Here is a 20,797-nt window from a genome sequence, read left to right as displayed (position 1 = left end):
ATTTTTATTTGGTATTATATAGCATTCCTGATTAGGAGATGCAGTTTTCTAAGGCAAGCAAGGCAAATTAGATTAGGTATGAAGCATAGGTATTAGCACACAGGTAATATGACCTACATAGCCACTTTTCTTTTTTTGAAACAAGGTTTCAATATGCAGCTGTGGCTGGCCTAGGACTGTGGAGGTTAGAGGACTACCTGTGGAAGTGTGTGGAAGTGTGTTCTCTGTCCACAGGGGCCCAACGTTGATCTGCAGAGCACAGTGCTTAATTTTGAAGAGTTAAATTTACTGTTTGGAGGACAAGGCTTAATCAAAATTACCCTTTAACATGTTTTTTTTTTTTTTCCCTTTTCTTTCTTTCCTCTTTTTAAAAAACAAAAACAAAACAAAACAAAACAGTCCACAGACTGCTAAGGCTAAAGGCTTGATTTCATCTGTGTTTTACATCGGAATAGATATGTTTTCATTTTAACTCAGAAAAGGGAAGTGAAGAGAAGCATTCTCTCTAATGCTTTGATCCATCTTTAGATAAGGGTGGGTCAAGTTAAGTACTGTTAATTACTATTGGTTAGAAGACAGAACAGAACAAAACAAACCAACCAGAAGTTACTTCCGCCCTAAAGTCTCAGCCAGTTTCTTAAGTCTTTTCTTCAGTTCCAGTGGGAATTTCTCATAGCACTTCTTACAGACTGGCTTCATGTCAAACTCCACAAATTTATTCCTAAAGATAATTATGTACAAAAAAGAAATTAATGCAAATGTATCGAACACACACACACACACACACACACACACACACACACACACACAAATAATGTGACATAAATTCACTAAACTATATATAAAGATACCAATATAACATAAAATATAAAATATCTACATTCATGTCAGTAAGAACTGTAATTCTAATCTCAGTTCTTATTATGATAAATGTATAGAATGATTAGTAAGCCGGCGATTGGTGGTACACACCTTAATCCTAGTACTTGGGAGGCAGAGGTAGGCAGATCTCCGTGAGTTCAAGGACAGCCTGGTTTACAAAGAGAGTTCCAGAACAGCAAGGGCTACACAGAGAAACCTTGCCTCAAAGAAACAAACAAAACAAAACAACAACAAAAAACCAAAAGAAAAGAAATAAAAAAGAATGATTGTTATCAGTTAAAAAAATATACTTATATAATGGTTCTGTACACCTATATTTAGAACATAAAATGTTTATTAAATCTTACTAAGTGTTCTAGGAAATCTAATGCATATAATATAATTTAGTTAAAGTCAATCAAATTTAATTTTTTATATTTATGTGTATGAGTATTTTGCTTGCACATGTGTCTGTGCACTACCTGGTGTTCATGGAGGTCAGAAGAGGGTGTTGGATCTCTGGGACTGGAGTTAGAAATGGTTATGAGCCAGGCAGTGGTGGCACACACCTGTAATCCCAGCACTCAGGAGGCAGAGGCAGGTAGATCTCTGTGAGTTCGAGGCCAGCCTGGTCTACAAAGTGAGCTCCAGGACAGTCTCCAAAGCTACAGAGAAACCCTATCTTGGGGGAAAAAAAAAGATGGTTATGAGCTGCCATGTCTGTGCTTAGAACTGAACCTGGGTCCTCTGAAAGAGTAGCAAGTGCTCTTAACCACTGAGCTGTCTCTTCAGCCCAAGTGCAGTCAATCCCATTTTAAAGTATGAAGCTAATGCTTTCTTCTTTTTTTTTGAGCTGGGGATCGAACCCAGGGCCTTAGCGCTCTACCACTGAGCTAAATCCCCAACCCTAATGCTTTCTTCTTTTTTACCTCTTACCCAATAGTTTGTCGAGACAGTCTCACTCTGGAGCCCAGGCTGGCCTAGAACTCATGGTGAGTTTCCTGTCTTAGCCTCCCCAGTGTTGGGATTGTAAGTGTGAACCACCATGCCTGTCACCAATTCATTTATTCAAACACTAAGTTTATTTAAAGCAAAGAACTAGTTTGTATAATGTGAGTGATTTACTTTTTGAAGGTAAAAAGATCTTACTATTTAGTATTTTAAATTAGGCAGCTGTATGGTTTCATTTTTCCTGTACAAATGATTTTCCTTCTATCTCCTAATTTAAAAAAATCACCTTAAATCCTAGTAGGTTACTTGAGCTATTGGGACAGGACGGCTGCTATCGCCCTTGAACAGTAAGGGAGCAGTGCCACCCACAAGTATCCCGAAGTGGTCGTCCAGTGGAACCTGACTCTTCTTTTACAGCTGGGACGACAGCACCAGTCCACCCGTGAACAGCTGGGGGAAACCACTCTTAGACGGTCTTCATCTCCAACGCACCCACAGAGCAACTGCAGGAGCTTCTTGTCGAATTCCAAGGTCTGTAATTTTGAGTTAGTATATAACTTTGTAACTTGTTCATCTGCTCTGAAGTTATACTTAGGAAGCATTTGTAGAACCAGCCTAGTGGTACAATGTTATGAATGACAATAATTACATGTGCTGAAATCTTAATGCATCTTAAAGCACGTTAAATTGAACTACTTGTTTTGAGGTAATTTTGTTTGTTTGAGCTCTCTATATAGACCAGGCTGGCCTTGAACTCAAGACAATCCTCCTATTTCAGCCTCCTAAGTGCTGGGATGACAGTTGTGGGTGGGCCTGGCTTTCCATCTACTTTTCACAGAGAAACTAATGCGGACACCAATTCAAATGTTAAATGTTGCCAAATGGCAAACCAAATATTTGCGGGGCAGTTTAGTTTAAATGCTGGTGAGATCAGGCTTGTACACGCATGTGGGCTCAGCTCAGCTGTTCTGTCGCAGCGTGGCAAGGACACCTTTTCTCTGTGATCTTTAAGTGGTGCGGGGGCTCTTACTCTTGGTTTGTATGGAATGTGTTTCAATCTTTGACACTGTTGAATTACTGACAGGATTGTTTCATTTTTTCCCTCATGGTGTTTGGAACTATAAAATAAATTCTGTTTTTATTTCCTTTTGTTAAAGAATTAGAAGGGAAACATAAACTTCAAATAGGAGAACTGTTTAAAGCAGGAATTTTTTTTTTTTTTTTGAGACAGGATTTCTCTGTGTAGCTCTGGCTGTCCTGAAACTCACTTTGTCAACCAGGCTGGTCTTGAACTCACAGAGATCTGTCTGCCTCTGCCTCCCAAGTGCTGGGATTAAAGGCGTGCGCCACCGCTGCCTGGGTAAAGCAGGACTATTTAAACGTTTGTTCTAAGGAAACCCTGGGAAAATAGCACAGATGAGGCAGGCTGAGGCAGGCCTGTACACACAAGCCAGGGTTCAGTATGGATCTCAGGAAGTTTTATACTTGTAACAGGACAAGTTTTTCAATCTCTGATGGCCACAAAAACACGCAAAAGAAAAGGACAGAAAGACAAGCAGAAAAGAAAGGCGTCCCGAAAGACTGACCACAGGGGCAGCAGTGGGAGAGGCCGGAAGGGACAGAAGGCTACAGACACACTGGCTTTCTCTTTCTCTGCTTCTCCTTCTCCTTCGCTTCTCGTTCCCGTTTGGCAAGTCGCCTCTTAAACTCTTCTGGCATTTTCTCATAACAGTATTTGCAGACTGGCTTTAGGTCAATTTCAACAAACTTATCCCTTGGAGCAGAACAAAGAAGAAGGGACAGAACAGAACAGTTAAAGAAGAACATTTACATCAGAGGACTCCGGAGAAAGATGACGCAGGCATCAGTCGCTCCCCTTTTAAGAGTCTAAACAGCATCTGCAACCTAGCTTTAGCAGTCACGCTGGGCCAACCAAGGACTTACTTGAGTGTTAACTTGGTATTGCAGGTGGAACAGGCAAAGCAGCTCACACACCAGGCCTTGTTGAGGGCAGAGACCACTGGGGAAAAAAGAGATCCAGTCACACAGGGCATTTCACTGTGGGAAGAGGGGCATGTTCTCAACCCTGAAGAACAAAGAAGGCTGTTCCCAGGTACCTTCAGTGGTAGAGCACTTGCCTAGCAAGCGCAAGGCCCTGGGTTCGGTCCTCAGCTCAAAAAAACCAAACCAAACCAAACCAAACCAAACCAAACCAAACCAAACCAAACCAAAATCCAAAAACCTCAATGCTATTAATGTGCTTCCAACAAATCTATTTTTTAATTATGGCTAATTTTTTTTCCACTTTTTTTGTTTGGTTTTTTTTTTTTGAGTCAGGGTCTCACTATGTAGCTCTTGGCCAGCCTGGATTCACTCTACGTGGACCAGGCTGGCCTCAAACTCACAGAGATTTGCCTGTGTCTATCTCCTGAGTGCTGGGATTAAAGGCGTGTACCACCAAGCCTGGCTTTTTTCACACTATTAAAAAAAAAACAGGCGGGTGGTGGTGGTGCTTGGGAGGCGGAGGCAGAGCCAGGCAGATCTGAGTTTGAGGCCAGCTTGGTCTACTGAGCGAGTTGCAGGACAGGACCAAAAGCGACACAGAGAAACCCTGGCTTGAAAAACAAACAAACAAACTGCTGTGGATATCACTCTGTATAAATAAAATGCTGATTGGCCAGTAGCCAGGCAGGAAATATAGGCGGGACAAGAGAGAAGAGAATTGTGGGAGGTGGAAGGCTGGGAGGAGACACTACCAGCCACTGCCATGAGAAGCAACATGTAAAGACACCGGTAAGCCACAAGCCATGTGGCAAAGTATAGACTAACAGAAATGGGCTAAATATAAGAGTAAGAGCTAGACAAAGGTAGGCCTGAGCTAATGGCCAAGCAGTTTAAATAATATAAGTGTCTGTATGATTATTTTATACGTGGGTTGTGGGACCGCAGGGGCTTGGTGGAACCTGGACAGACAAACAAACAAACAAACAAACAAACAAACAAAAGGGACTGGAGAGATGGCTCAGCAGTTAAGAGCATTGACCAATCTTCCAGAGTACCTGGGTTCAATTCCCAGCACCCACATGGCAGCTTACAACTGCTGTAACTACAGTTCCAGGGGGGCTAGCACCCTTACAGAGGCAAAACACCAATGCACATTAAAAAATTAAAACAAACAAACAAAAAGTTTCAATTTAAGCAAGAGTCTTTCTATCCTTTAGTTTTCTTTGTTCCCGCTTGTCTTTGTGTATGGCTGCATGTATACATCTATGTGTGTATCTATGTGACGAGAAGCCTGAGACTGATACGGGAGTTTCCTGGACCACTCTCAATCTTAGTAATCAAGGAAAGGTCTCGTAGTTGAACTCAGAGCAGCCACTACAGCTAGTTGGGTCGGCAGCTTGCTCTGGGGAGCTCTGCCTCACTGGAAAGACAGACAGACAGAGGGCACCGAGCAGGCAGCATTTACAGTGCTAAGGCCAGAGCTCTGGTCCTCCTGTCACACAAGCACTGACCCACTGAGCTATCTCCCTAGCCTGTCTTGCCCTTTTCAGATTCTAAGTTTTCTTACAAATCGGAGACTCCAACTACTCTTCCTTCTCAGCACTGTGGGCAGCAGCCAGCCTGTTTCATGTTGCTCAGATGAGCTTTTCTGACAAGGCTTGAAGACCATCAGCTCTTTGCTGTGTTTCTGTCTCTACTGCTGTTGGCCCACTGAAGAAATAGGAATTAGATATAAAATTTCTTAAAACTCCAGACTTTATCTGACTGTGAGGGGATTTCTTTCAAAGATGACACTAAGAATGTAACTTCCTTTGTCTTTTCAAGTGTCTCCTGCAGTTAAGCTGATTTGTTACGGCCCTAAAGATGGTTCCTGGACTAACCTTGCTACTAACTACAGTCTTCCACACAGTATTTCCTGATTAGGTGATGTCTGCTGAGAACCATAAAGCATGTTGTAAACAGTGTTTAGAACTGTCAGGAAATTTCTGGCAGGGTTAGTTAGTGACCATTAGCAAACACAGCTGCTTCCTTATGTTGTAGCCAATCTGTCCTGCCTGGTCAGCCCGTGCACTAAGTCCTGGACTCGGTACACAGCTTACACCAGCCGTCCTGCCTGGTCAGCCCGTGCACTAAGTCCTGGCGACTCGGTACACAGCTTACACCAGCCGTCCTGCCTGGTTAGCCCATCGCTCTGCTGTAGAGCACCCGAGAAGCACACCAAGAGGAAACAAGGGATAATGACCACATCATGGCCATAGAAGCAAGCGGTCAGTGCCTTTGACTTTCCATACCACAAGTGTCCTTATGCTGAAGTGGCCTCATCCAGCCCAGATACTTACCGTCCCCTTCTATGACACGGTTGCAGTGGAAACAGACATCACCGAACAGCTGAGGATGAAGACAAGAGACAAGAGGTGAGAGCTCGGGGTGTGCTGGAATTAAGTTCTTTACATTAAGTATTTCAATGATCTGTCCTTTCTGTTCACCACTGAAAAACAAGCGGCTGGCAACTAAAGTTTAGACTTTATCCTTTCTAGAGAAAATTGGTAATCAATTAGTTACAATGAAAATCGTTCACTTTTCATCAATTTAACACATCCTGGTGACAATCTGAGCACCAAAATAATTAATAAAAAACACAAGTCCTTCCAGATAAGAAATGGACAGCCAGGCAACCCTATGTCCAGGAGGGAGGATGGCGGCTGTTCCAGCAGAATGCCGACAGCCAACTGAGGAGAGAGGGCATTAAACCAGTAACCACCATTTCCACCCAAAACAGGCAGCATGACTGCACGTCAGCAAACCTGAGCAGGACATTTACACAGTCAGAAAGGGACTGTTCACAGGTTGCTATTGGATACAAGGGAAGGGGAAACAGCAATCCACAGTGCAGATATAGAACACCAACCTGCATGGGCACCAAGGGAGGAGCAGTGAACACAGGCGAGGCTCTGAGAGGACATGCCACTACCTATTCAGTATTCTAGCCCAAAACCCTGACTCCTCACTGAGGAGGAGCTAGGACAGTTGATGGCTTCTGGGGGAAGGAGTGTCAACTTTCCTTAAGAGTAGAACTCTGGGTTGGGGAATTAGTTCAGTGGTAGGGTGCTTGCCTAGCAAGCACAAGGCCCTGGGTTCGGTCCTCAGCTGAAAAAAAAAAAAAAAACCAAAACCAAAACAAAAGCCAAAAAACAAACCAAAAAAAAAAAAAAGAGTAGAGCTCCTACCCATTCCAGATGGCTCAGTGGTTATGAGCACTGATTGCTCTTCCAAAGGTCCTTGGTTCAATTCCCAACAACCATACAGTGGCTCACAACCATCTATAGTGGGATCTGAGGCCCTCTGCTGGCCTGCAGGCAGAACACTGTATACATAATAAATAAATCTTAAAAGGTGGAGTAAATCTGGGAGGAGTTAGATTGAGATAAGAGTGAACACGATTAAAACACACTGTATGAAATTCCAAAGAACTACTACAAATATCTAAAAAAAAAAAAATCTATTCATGGGCTGTGGAGGCATCTCAGTCGTTAAGAGCACTGGCTGCTCTTCCAGAGGACCCAAGCTCAATTCCCGGCATCCATGTAGTAGCTGGGAACTATTTATAACTTCAGTCCCAGGGAATCCAATGCCCTTTTCTGGCCTCCACAGACACTGCATACATAGGGTGAACAGACACACATTTGGGCAAGCAGATAAAATGAAAAAAAAAAAAAAAAAAAAAAACCAACCAAACAAACAAAAACCCTCAAAACAATAACAACAAAAAACTATGGACTGAAATGCACATACATAACTGTACATGATTTGTATTGATATAATGGTCTAGTTTTATATAGTAAAATCAAATGCATCCAGGGGAAGCAAATGCAGATTATGGGAAAAGGTAGATATACAGATACTATTTGTATGTTATTTACAAAGTATTCTAAGACTCAATGATTTAAAATACATCTCTGTAGACCAATGCACATTTTCCAAGAGCTTTCTCTACAGCTGAAACATTGATGAGTTTCAATTTGCATGTACCAAATATCTGGTAAGTACAGTCATTACCTGATTATAGTGAGTTTCACAATAGGCCAAGCCCTTCCTCTCATAATGGCGATGTCCAAGAAATGGCTTTTCACATTTGGCACAAACAAAATGCTGGAAAAACATTGAATAGATTATTTTTGAGATGCAGTGATTTATCTAACAAAGTAACCTCAAAGTTATCTAATTCTTAGAAAAGATAGTAAGATCAATAACCAGATCCCCCCTTTTTGGGGGTGACAGCGCCTCACTATGTAGATTTGATAGCTCTACCTGATGTAAAATTTGCAGTGTAGGCCAGGGTGGTCTGGAATTCACAGATATGCATCTGCCTCTACTTCCTGAATTCTGGGTTTAAAAGTGTGGGCCACCATACCTGGCAAGACCAGCTACTTTTATGGTCTCAATTCTGTGTCTATTGAGGCTCTAATGGGTTACCTCAGCCAGGTGGTGGCTGCACACGCCTTTAACCCCAGCACTGGGGAGGCAAATCTATCTCTGTGAGTTGAAAGTCAACCTGGTCTACATAGTGAGTTCCAGGAAAGCCAGGGCTACACAGAGAAACCCTGTCTTGAAAAACCAAAAAGATAACTACTGCTCAGCAGTTGGAAGCACCTGCAGCTCTGGATTAGGATGTGGGTTTGGTTTCCAGCGCCAGGACGGCAACTTATGACTCTCTGTAACTCCAGTTCCGGGGATCTGATGGCCTTGCCTGACCTTCACAGGCACCAGGCACACACATGCAGGGAAACACTCGTACACATACAATAAAATCATCTTAAAAATATACACTATTACATAAGATATATGGAAGGAGATGGGCATCTCATTGTACTTGTAACTGAGAATAACTAACACCCTGCATTATATTGTCATGTTACAACATTCTCGATTATCTAGCTATCTATCTATTATTAACTTGTGCTGGTTAGCTTTGGTCAACTTGATACAAACTAGTCTATAACTTCAGGCGTTGCCTCCACCAGACTGGCCTGTGGACATGTCTGTGGGGTATTTTCTTGCTTGCTAATAGATGTGGGTGGGCCCTGCCCACTGTGGGAGATGCCATCCCTGGGCCGGTTAACCTGGGCTGTGTAAGAAAGGTGGCTAGCTGACAATGAGCCTGGAAGGGAGCCAATGAGAACATTTCTCCTTGGTCTTGGCTCTAGTTCCTGTATCCAGGTATCTGACTCGAATTCCTGACTTGGCTTCACTTCACGATGGAAATAACCTGTAATCCATAATAAACTCTTTCTTCTCCCAAGTTCCTTTGGCCAGTTGTTGTTGTTTGTTTTGTTTTGTTTTTGAGACAGGGTCTCTCTCTGTAGTCCTGGTTGAGCTGGAACTTTTGATCTAGCCTGGAACTCATGGAGTGCCTCCTGGTTCTGCTCCCAAGTGCTGGGATTAAAGGAGTGAGCCACCACACTTGGCTTGGTCAGTTTTTTGTTTGTTTGTTTTTTAAATCACAGTGATAGAGAAACTAATTATGACAAAAGTCAACTGTTTTGAAAGACATGCCAACATTTAGTTTTTAAACTGTTCTTATCTTGCTACCATACCTGAGGCATAGAAACCGAAAGTACTGGCTATCTTTGGCCAGGGTGTACTTACCTCCACATGCCATTGCTTGCCCATGGCATTCACTACTCGCCCTTCAATGGGCCTCCGACAAGCACCACAGATAGGGACCCCCATCTTATCATGACATGGCAGACAGTACAGCTCCCCTTTCAGCTCCCGGGCATCAGCAGTTAGCTCCTTCCTGTCCACCAAAAGACATTCAACTAAATACTACTGCACAGCTGTACTGTACCAAACAGAGGTAGCATAATTTTTTATAAGTTGCCCTGAAAACTTCTATTTTCCCCTCATAAACCTGAATTAAGGGACTTGTCTGGGTTTTAGGTTGTTACCAGTATCTTGTATTAATGGTGAGATACAAGAAAAGGTCAGACACACGCCACTCAGTCCTGTTTATCGTTGCTGTCCCACAGTAACATATTACATTTCAGTCCATTTGTCTTCCTTAAAACTCACAGTGCTGGGTCCAGGAACAGTAGTCCACATTTGTAATCCCAACACTTGGGAGGCTGAGGAAGGAGGACTGTGAGTTTGTATACGGCCTGGGATACACAGGTGTATATTATTATAAAATATATGTTATATTGAGTGAGAGGCACAGTAGGCCCCACCCTTAGCTGAGGAGCTCTATGGGGTAGTCAATGGCTGTTGGCAGAAGGGGAATCATTTGCCTTCAGGAGTGTAGCCACTGGTAAGGTGTCTATGATCCAGGAAATAACTCCACAGCCATGTACTTGCAAGCAACCCTAATTAAACTCAGTGGACTATAAAAGACAAACAACAAACAACAACAACAACAACAAAAAAAAAAAACAATAAAAGAGGAGAATGGGTGTGACTTTCATTAAAACATGTTATATACACATATGGAATTGTTAAAGAATAAACTATTAAGACAAAAAGGAATAAGAAAAGATAAATTATACTGGTAAATCATCATGGGCCTTAAAATTTTTTATGTGTATAGGTACTTCGTATGGATGTCTGTGCACTAAATGCATGCCTGATGCTTGCGAAGGCCAGAAAAGAGCATTAGCTGCCCTGGAACCGAAGTTACAGAAGGTTGTATATTGCCATGTGGCTGCTCCTGGTGCCCTGGAAAAGGAGCCAGTACTCTTACTACTGAGCCATCTCTCCAGCTCCATCGTGTGCTACTTAAGCTTACTAAAAAGTTGGCTGTGGAGTGGGGTAGACTCCTTTATCCCAGAGTCCAGCATATTTAATTCAAGTATCCTTTAAGGCTCCCTGTTCTGGGGCAGGGCGGCCCTCAGGTGCTCTAGAAGGGAGGAAGGACAGCAAAAAACTAAGGCTTTTAAAAGTCTTGAGCCTTGAACAATGGATGGTGAACCATTTACAACAGAGGTTCCTATGGTTCAGCCACTAGTATAAGCATGCCTGTGGGAACAGGAAGTCAGAAGCTCATCCATGCAGAGATCACCTGCTCTGTCTAAAAATCTCTCAATTGAGAACTCAAACACGAGAGCTGGAGAGATGGCTCAGTGGTTAAGGTACTGGTTGCAGAGGACCTGGGTTCAATTCCAGCATCCATGTGGTAGATGACAACCATTTTTAATTCTAGTTCCAGAAGATCTAATGCCCCCTCATGACTTCCATGGACACCAGGCACATATGTAGTGCATATACTTCATGCAAGCAAAACATCAAGACAGATTAAAAAATAACTCAAGCATGACTGTATCAGCAGTCTACTCATTTCTGCTGGATGATGTAAGTGCCTAATTTGATGACACCATTTCTACCTGCTCTCTCAATTAGGCTACTCTAGTAATTTCTGTTGGAGGTTTTAAGCATCTGATTTGGTGATAATATGTTGCCTGTGCTTCTTATGAGGTCTGCTAATTGTTCTTTTTCTTTGCTTCCTACCTACTTATAAATTCACTCATTTAACACTGAATAACCAGCTATCACAGATCATTTCTGTTATATAATGCTCTTGGTCCTTCTATGGTCTAACACCAAAAGTGGGAGAACTAAGGGTTTAACTCCATGCACAGCATTTGCCTAGCACGCACAAGACTACAGGTGTATACACACACACACACACACACACACACACACACACACACACACCCCAAATAAGATAAAATAAAAGCCTGAAGAAGACAAGTGAACTGGTCTGTTGCAGTAACAGAAATACAGGTAACTTTGCTCCTTCACTTTAATGCTACTGTTTTGCACAATGTCAGGAAAAATACTGTAATACCCGCAGTTGGCACAGTTGAAGTGGTCTGGATGGTAAGGGTCATTCTTGAAGATCAGAGGCTGTTCATCAATGATGGCATGGCATTTCTGGCAGATGTATTTTCCAAGGCCTCTGGCCTTTTCACGATTATGACATGGACGACATAGGTGTCTATTCAGAGCCAAAATGGAAATTTAAAATCTTAAGTTCTTTTTAATCATTAGAAATAAACTTATCATATCTCTGAGCAGAAATTAAAGAAACCATTTTTTAGAAAACTATTTCCACCTTTCCGGTGGTGAAGACCTCCCTATGAGAACATGCCTCTCAAAAAGGATCTCCTTCATCCTTCTCCAGAAGAGGAAAAGAGGAAACACAAAAAAGCGTCTGGTGCAGAGCCCCAAAGCCTACTTTATGGATGTGAAATGCCCAGGATGCTGTAAGATCACCACGGTCTTTAGCTATGCACAGACGGTAGTCTTGTGTCGGCTGCTCTCTACTGTCCTCTGTCAGCACACAGGTGGAAAAGCAAGGCGGACAGAAGGATGCTCCTTCAGGAGGAAGCAGCACTGGAAAGCACCTGATTCAAGTTAAGTGGGAACCATCCCAATAAAATACATTTTGAATATATAAAAAAAAAAAAAAAAGAGGGTTGAGGATTTAGCTCAGTGGTAGAATGCTTGCCTAGCAAGCGCAAGGCCCTGGGTTTGAACCTCAGCTCCACATTGGCAAAAAAAAAAAAAAAAAGAAAGGAAGGAAGGAAGGAAGAAAGAAAACGGTCTCCTGTGCTTAATAGATCAGACTCAAAGTGCAGGAAAAATTTGTTCCACTAATAACCCATAGGTGAGTATGGACTTTATCACTGCCCATATCTCACTGGCAGAATAGGAAGCATGCAGGAATGGACCCCGTGACTAAGCTCTGGGGTCATTTCCCAGGGTACTAAGCAAGTCAGTGCATGGTTAGTTCTACATTCTCATCCCTAGAGCAGTACCTTATACCCCATAGGGAAAATGCATGAGTCCTGAACAATCCCATTGGCCACCCACGTCCAACAAGGGTGGCAAAGTCCTACCTGCCAGCATTCTTGACAAACCCTATGTCTGCCAGCACTTCCTGGCAGAGGTCACATCGAAAGCACTCAGGATGCCAGCTGTTGTTCATGGCTTTAATAACCCGACCAATGATGAATTCACCTACGGGAGAGGAAAGCACGGAGAATGCATGAGACATCTCATTTGCTATAGATGGAAGGCGAGTGTTTAAGGAGGGCTTACTAGGTAGGGACTGACCAGTGCTCCTCAATGCTAAACCACTGCTTTACCCGGTTACAGCTCAGCTCCAGCCCTCTGACATTTCCCTTTTCATTTCTGACACAGGGCCTCAAGTGAAATGTTCAGGCTGCCCTTAAACTTGAAATCCTCCTGCCTCAGCTTCCCATGTATCTAGGATTACAGATCTGTATTACCAGCCTAATTTAAAAGAAGACCTTTTACACTGTGTCTGTTGGAGTAAGAGAGCAGACAAATGATCCTTCTTTCGTCTGAGTCCTCATTTTTTATTTTGTAGCCACATTTAAAAAAAAAAAAGATTTATTTATTCATTATGTAACTGTGTTCTGCCTGCATGTGCCTGCAGGCCAGAAGAGGGCACCAGATCTCATTACGGATGGTTGTGAGCCACCATGTGGTTGCTGGGAATTGAACTCAGGACCTCTGGAAGAACAGCCAGTGCTCTTAACCTCTGAGCCATCTCTCCAGCCCTTTTTTGGATTTTCAAGACAGGGTTTCTCTGTGTAGTTTTGGAGCCTGTCCTGGATCTCACTCTGTAGTCCAGGCTGGACTCGAACTCACAGAGATCCGCCTGTCTCTGCCTCCCAGTGCTGGGATTAAAGGCGTGGCCACGACCGCTGGGCTCACTGATATTTTAAACACTGAATTTAGGGTCTCCAACCCTAGAAATGTTCTAGTCGAGCCACCACTGAGGTGAGTGAGTCAAGTACATATGCACCTTTATCCACTGAGCTGAAGTATTCTGTCTCTTCTGTGGCCAGACCACAGCACGCTGGCAAAGGCTATGTGCAGAGGGAAAGCACGGCAGAAAGCCCACTACAGGCTTTGACCCACATGTCCATAAAAACAATTCTCTCCGGATTTCAGACCTTTTCTACTTTGATATACACTACCGAGACAGAGAGGACAGAAAAAGTATCTCTTACAGTTATTTATAAGCACCATTTTAAAGAAAATGTTGCACTTTCTAGTGTTAAATGACTGTCTCAGTTAGCTCTGTTAACTTGACACATCTAGGGTCACCTGAGAATGGAGTCCCAGTTGAGGAATTACCCAGATCAGATTGGCCTGTGGGCCTGTCTGTAGGGCCTGTCTGGATTGCTAATTATCTAGGAGGGCCCAAGGAGAGTGAAATATAGAGCAGTGCTGAGTTTAAGTCTGCTGGCAAACGAGCAAGCTGTTTCTCCACAGCTTCTGCTTCAAGTTCCTGCCCTGACTGCCCTGACTGCCCTGGGTGACGGACGGTGACCTGGAGTACAAGATGAAATAAATAAGCCCTTCCTCCCTGCAGCTGCTTTCGGTCACAGCACTAGAGACAAACTATAGCAGTGACTGCAACGTTGTGAAGCTTACTTTGTACTTCTATTCAGCAGTAAAACTTACCACACTGATGGCAGCAGGGAGCAAAGAGCATCTGGAAATCATGCTCACAGTACTTCCTTCCTTCAAACTGGAAGAAAAAGCACAAGGGCCGTCAGCTTACGCACACGAAACCACCAGAGGGCAATGACTCCATGAAAAGACAAACAAAAGTGGCTTCTGCTGTTGTCTGTGTGTGCGTGTGTGTGCGCACGCGCATGTGTGTGTGTGTGTGTGTGTGTGTGTGTGTGTGTCCTAACATTCACAAATCAACTACCCCAGTCCTTACCAAAGGAGGTTTTGTTTTTTGTTTTTTCTTTTTGTTTGGAGAAAGGGTCTCATCACGCAGCCCTGGCTGGCCTGGAATTTGCTATGGAGACTAGATTGACCTTGAATTCACAAAGATTTGCCTGCCTCCGTTTCCGGAGTGCTGGCATTAAAGGTGTATGCAACATGCCTGGCTAACTTTGGAACATTCCTCTATGCTGGTACAAGGACTAATCTGACGTTGGATGGTCTGACACCCACATAAAAGTTGGAAATAGATGTGTGTGCTTGTAACCTGGCCTGGGGAAGAGGACACAGTGACAGGTGGACAAAGCTCATTGGCCAGACAGCCCAGGCTAATGGATGAACTTTAGGTTCAGTGAGAAACACGGTCTCAAAATATCAAGTGGAGGATAATCAAAGAAAACCACCTCAGCTTTCTCATGTCCAGGTACACATGTGTACTGGCATGCACACACAGACAGAACACTCAGAAGCTGCACAAGGTGAGGACAGAGCAAACAGCTGGTCTCACCTCTGACTGTGCTTAGTTATTTTTGACGTACATACTCTAAGGTTTTTAAAAATATTTTTATTTTATGTATATAGGTGTTTTGTCTTCATGCATGTCTGTGCACCGCACAGTGTGTCTGATGTCCATGAGGGCCAGATGAGAGCATCAGATCTCCTGGAACTGGAATTATAGTTGGTTGTTAGCCACCATGGGGATGCTTGCAATGGAGCCTGGGCCATATAGAAAGGCAGCCAGTGCCCTTAACCACTAAGTCATCTCTCCAGCCTTATTTACCTTTATGAATTTGATGAAAGCTATAGACCCCTCAACCCAGATAATTTGCATATATGTAAAAATCCCTCCCCTCATTATTTTAGGTCAGTAAAAATATCCTCCACTGTTTGAACTACAGCATGGCCTTCCCCGTCCAGGTTACCCGTGTGCAGTGACAGCTGGCCCTTCCACTGGGTGATGGAACGTGGAGTGTATACTTTCTCAGAGGTCACCAGCTTGTCCCCCTTGCCCACAAGGACTAGTACAGCTCAGTTCTTGGTGCAGAGCTTATAAGTGAACAGGGTGTGCCAGGCATCCTAGCTGCAGGCAGGCCCCTGAGGCCCTGCTGGATATGCAGCCATCTTGGGTAAGGTGTTCAGGGCATGCCAGAACCTAGCTTTTATGTGAGTTCTGAGGATGTGAATTTAGGTCTTTGATGTTTTCAAGGCAAGTACTCTCTGTCCATAGAGCTATCTTTTTAGGTTATTCACAGGAACTTAAAAAAGTTTTGACATTCATCAGAGGTGCACAAGGCAAAACCTTAAATGGAATGATGTCATGACTACTCTCTACAACTCCTAACTCACAATACCAGAAGAGAGGACATCAACATAGTTCCCTAAGCCAAGCTTCATCCTAAATGAGAAAAGACACGTGGCAGGAAAAGTTGGGAGGCTTTAAAGGCTAAATGATTCCATTTGAGAGGTGTCCTGGAGCAAGTCATCGTAACAGGGTTGAGATTCTTTTCTTTTATAAAGTGGGAGAAGCAAGTACTATTGTGTATACAAATATATTAGCAGTCAAATCAGAAAGGACTCAGAAGAGTTGGAGACGAGCCCAAGCTATACCACAGTGAGATCCCATCTCAAAACCCAAACAAAAAAAAAAGCAAGACAGACAAAAAAACCCCACAAAGAAGCCCCCCCAAGAGCAAACAACAACAACAGCTCAAACCCAAAACAACAACAATAAAACACCAACAAACAAAACGGAACAAGAAAGCTCCTCAGGAACCATGTCCAGGATCTAGGAGCAGACTCTGCTGCAAACATTTGCATTTCAGGCCCCGTGCCCTCTGTGTACAAGACTCGGCATTAGCACTGCAGCTCCTACTGCAAGAGCTTTCTGCTATAATGAGCTGCCTCTTTTCCATGCGCTGCAGAGACCATGAAGCATAAAAGGTCTCAATTAAGAGCCTGGGAATCCAGAAGTTGATCCAAAGTAAAAGTCTAGGATATAAAATGAAAAACCAGACACCATAAATTTTGAAGAATCAGATTTCCATAAATACTACCTTTTAGGTCACTCTGTTAGCCCCCAGATCAATTTAAAACAGGAACGCACTGACTAAATTAGTTACCTTCTGTTGCTGTGATGAAACTCTGGCCCAAAGCAATTAAGGAAGAAAGGGTTAGTTACGTTTCCAGTTCCAGAGGATAGTGTTCATCACAGGAGGGAAGACATGACCTAGTGGCAGGAGCAGGAAGCTGGCTGATCACATTTTACTCACACACAGGAAAGAGGAGAGAGAGAGAGAGCGAGAGAGCAGGAAGTGGGGTGAGGTGCTCCCCAACAGTACCACCACCACCATGTGTGTAACTGAAGGAGGCCACGGGGAAGATTTCCCATTGATACCACCACAAATACAATAAGCCCGTAAGAAACATTGCGCTCCAAATTACACCTTTTTAAGTGAGTGCCTTAGAATTCTGGTCCCTTCTACCCATGGGGACAGACTACTCGGCGTGGGAGATGATGAACTCTAGCAGCAACAGCTCTGTGAAGATTCCTATCAGAGAAACGTACGAGAGCTGGTGCTTTGAAGCCAACACCTGGAAACTTAGCTGATGGCCTTATTTCAGGAATGTGCAGGTGCGGGACAGTCACCTAGTGATGTGTGCATGTCACGAATTGCTCTGAAACAAGTGGGTCAGTAGATAAGCAGAGAGGCTGGCTGCGGAGTTTCCTCCTTCAGCCTTCACTTCCCAGTCCCAGCCTTCCTGAATAATCAGGATCCAGTAGTAGAGGAAATGAGGGAAGAAACCTTTGTTAATCATTGTTCCATTACAGCATTCAGTACCAACAGGTCTTTCCTGTTAATACATTCTGTGACGGGGAGAAAGGCACACACTGGGGAAACCAAACAAGGGGAGAGAAAAGTCTGAAGCATTAAACAGAATTCAGCCCTGGGCATGTTGGCTGGATCTGCAGCATACCCCTGCCTAAGGCCCTGGTTCTTGGTTCAGTCTATGCCAGTTTGAAAGATTTCTGGAACTGTATCCATCTGTAACTGTTAGCTTTAGCTTACTTCGAAAAAGACTTCAAGAGAAAAAAAAATACACCTTTTAGTGGAGATAACCAAGGTATCACAACACTGGTGTTTGGGCCTGTTTCATTGGGAATTGCCTCAGGAAACAGCATCACTGAATTGGTAGATTTACAAAGTAACGGCTTGTGTGCACTAGAGGACGAATGCACACACTGAAATCTTATGGGAGGCCAGCGCTGACCCTTTTTACTTTTGAGACAGGCTCTCCACTTGCTGTGTAGTCAGGGATGGCTTTGAGCTCTTGAACCTTCTTTCCGTTTCCTAGGTGCTGGGGTTACAGTTACGTGTTAAGAGATATCAGAGCAATGTGGACAGTTTGTGCCAGAGGTATTCAAGATTAAATGAGAAGACAAGGGATAAACAGCCATAATGAGACATGACAGCACTCTATGTTAAAGATGGATGGCGCTCTGTGGACTCAAAAAAGATGTGGAATGGAACAGAGGGCATTGCCTGGACACATTAGTAATGTATAAATCTCCTGGCAGATGCCTTGGGCAAATCAGTTCTTTTTTGGTGAAAAAAGCTGCAAAACACCTTTAGGGACCACATCTGGGTAGTATTCCTAGTAGGAGAAAGGGTCACTGTGTGAGTAGGGAGCACATCTGGGTAGTATTCCTAGAAGCTGCTATGTCATTATTTGGTTGTTCTGTTTTTCTTTTGAGACAAGTTTTAGACTTTTAAAAATGTTTATTTGCGCTGGGCGGTGGTGGCGCATGCCTTTAATCTCAGTACTTGCAAGGCAGAGGCAGGTGGATCTTTGTGAGTTCAAGACTAACCTGGTCTAAAGAGTGAATTCCAGTACAGCCAGGACTGTTACACAGAGAAACCCTGTCTTGAAAAAACAAAAAACAAAAACAAAACAAACCAAAACAAAAATGTTTGTTTATTTTTCTGTTATGGGTGTTTTGCCTGCATGTATGTCTGTTCACCATTCGTGTTCCTGGTGTTGAAAATGGTCAAAAGAGGGCATGAGGTCCCATGGCACTGGAGCTATAGACGGTTGTGAGCCACCATGTGGGTGCTGGGAATTCCTGATTCTCCTGCCTCTCCCAAGTGCTGGGATCATAAGTGTATGCATTCAGAGACAGCCACACCATGCTTAAGAGAAGCACAGATACACCAGAAATACTTGTGTCTAGTGAAGGGGTAGTGAACAAGGGTACGGTTCTAGACTTGCTTTTGTGGCTAGAGGGATGAATATCCTAGTCATCTAACCCAACGTATCACAAATTTCTACAGAGAAAAGCGAATCATGTTTTGAAATAAGTAAACAAAACTTTTCTCCTCCTCCTCCTCCTCCTCCTCCTCCTCCTCCTCCTTTAATTGAGACAGGGTCTTACTAAGCAGAGCAGGCTGGCCTTGAGCTTGCAAATCTCCTGTCTCAGCCACCCAAATGATGGAATCACAGGTGTGCGCCACCACACTTGGCTATCTGTAAGTCTTCATAGTTAGTGTCCAAGGGAAAAGAAAGAGTAAGGACTGTGGAAATAAGGGAGGAGAATGCTTTGGCAACAGATAAAGCAATAGCAAAGGTATGGACTGGAGAAGATGTGCTCTCCTGAGTGTCTAACTTCTGAAGTGCTGGGGACTGAACCTAGGGCTTCCTGAATGCTAAGCAAGCACACACTCTATCACCAACCCACATGTCCTGCCTTGCATGTCTCATTACACAAACGTTGTATGACATTCTTAGATGGGGATAGCTTTTTCTCTAATATGTCATCTAACCAAATGTAAAGTTCCTGTTTTCCACCGGCAGGTTTACAGATCCCTGGCTAGAAAAAGGACCCTAAGCAGTAAACACTGTAGCTAAAATAGTTTTCTTCCTTAGGACCCAGAGGGCAACAGCCCATTAATAGCCCAACTCTGGGATCTGTAACATCTTTTGGAATAATACTAGGGAGGCTATTTATAGGCCGAAGTGAAGAGCAGTAAGGGCAGACAGGAGGATGAGTGTGAGTCATGGTTTATTCTGTCTGCCGAAGGCTGTCTCCCTCTGACAAACAGAAGTGCCTTTGCAGCTGACAGGAGCACATGGAGAAGCAGGTGCATAGGAGGAGCTACTGCAGGCTAAGGAAGAGAGTGCCGGACAATGCCTAACCAGCAGGCAAAGGACAGTATTAGAGAAAAGGCAGGAAGGGGGACTGGTGCTCCATGACGCTCTCCGAGGGCAGAACAGAACTGACTTTTCCCTCTGAGTTTCCGACTCCTTCCTAAACTGCTGTTCCAGTAACACTTCTTAATCGTAACAGGAAGCCTGCATGGATACTAGGGTCCAAGTGGGTTCTAATACCCATCACACCACCAACTGGTACCTGCTGTACTGTCAGGTTCTCACCTCTCGGGGTCACAAAGGAAAGGAAGGCAGGGACTAAAGGAGGCTTACACAGTGTGAATACCAGTGCTCCCTCTTTTTTTGCTTTTTCCTGTGTATGTATCTAGACATGTTCTTTTGTCTGTGTGCATGTATGTGTGCAGCTACACATGTATATGTGTGTATGATCACGTGGAGGCCAGAGACTGATGTCTAGTGTCTTCCTCTGTTGTTGTCCATCTTATTTTTGGAGACAGGAGCTCCATCAACATTAACCTCAGATTTCAGCTGGAGCCCAGGCAGCACGTCCCGGGTGGGACTACCTCCTTAGCTATGCTATTAAAGGCATGGTCCGCTACTCCAGGTTTTTAATGTGAGTGCTGGAGAGCCAACTCAGGTTCTCAGGTTTGCATGGCAAGCACCTTACTGACTAAACAAGACACCCCTGCATTTCTGGGACCTCTGTGTATGCCGTGGGTGTCTGTGGTGACCTGCTGCTTTGGCATCCACTGTGAACAGAAGCTACACCTTCTCATACCACAGGCAGGGTGCAGCCACGCTAACTGTCTCCAGTTACCTGCCTCCTAGCCTCAGTGTGATGTCTGTCATACTCACTGTTCCCTGACAACCTCCTCCTTGTGGTCATCTAGATACAGCCTGAGAGGCTGGGCTGACTGCCATACCCAGCACGGACTGTACAGATACACATGTCACAGCACAGCCACCTGAAACTTGTGCCTACTTGTTTAAATCTACTTGTGAAAACTCTTCACAGGAGAACTGTTTGGATGCTGACACCCAGTCAAACTTT

The 20,797-nt window shown here is 43.9% G+C and overlaps 1 protein-coding gene and 1 pseudogene across 1 annotated transcript; one reads left to right on the top strand and one right to left on the bottom strand.

Moving 5' to 3' along the window:
- Positions 1-659: 659 nt before the first annotated feature.
- Lims1 (LIM zinc finger domain containing 1) lies at positions 660-14,383 on the bottom strand (the record flags this gene model as incomplete). Its single annotated transcript, XM_036167158.1, has 9 exons — positions 660-721; positions 3,399-3,586; positions 3,757-3,832; positions 6,156-6,204; positions 7,873-7,965; positions 9,463-9,613; positions 11,657-11,806; positions 12,711-12,831; positions 14,311-14,383. Coding segments are annotated over 8 exons (861 nt in total), but the record flags the coding sequence as incomplete, so codon positions are not given.
- LOC118569776 lies at positions 11,956-12,229 on the top strand (annotated as a pseudogene).
- Positions 14,384-20,797: the final 6,414 nt, after the last annotated feature.

Source organism: Onychomys torridus, chromosome 18, assembly GCF_903995425.1.
Source record: "Onychomys torridus chromosome 18, mOncTor1.1, whole genome shotgun sequence".
Lineage (NCBI taxonomy): Eukaryota > Metazoa > Chordata > Mammalia > Rodentia > Cricetidae > Onychomys > Onychomys torridus.
This window is presented reverse-complemented; position numbering and strand designations above follow the sequence as displayed.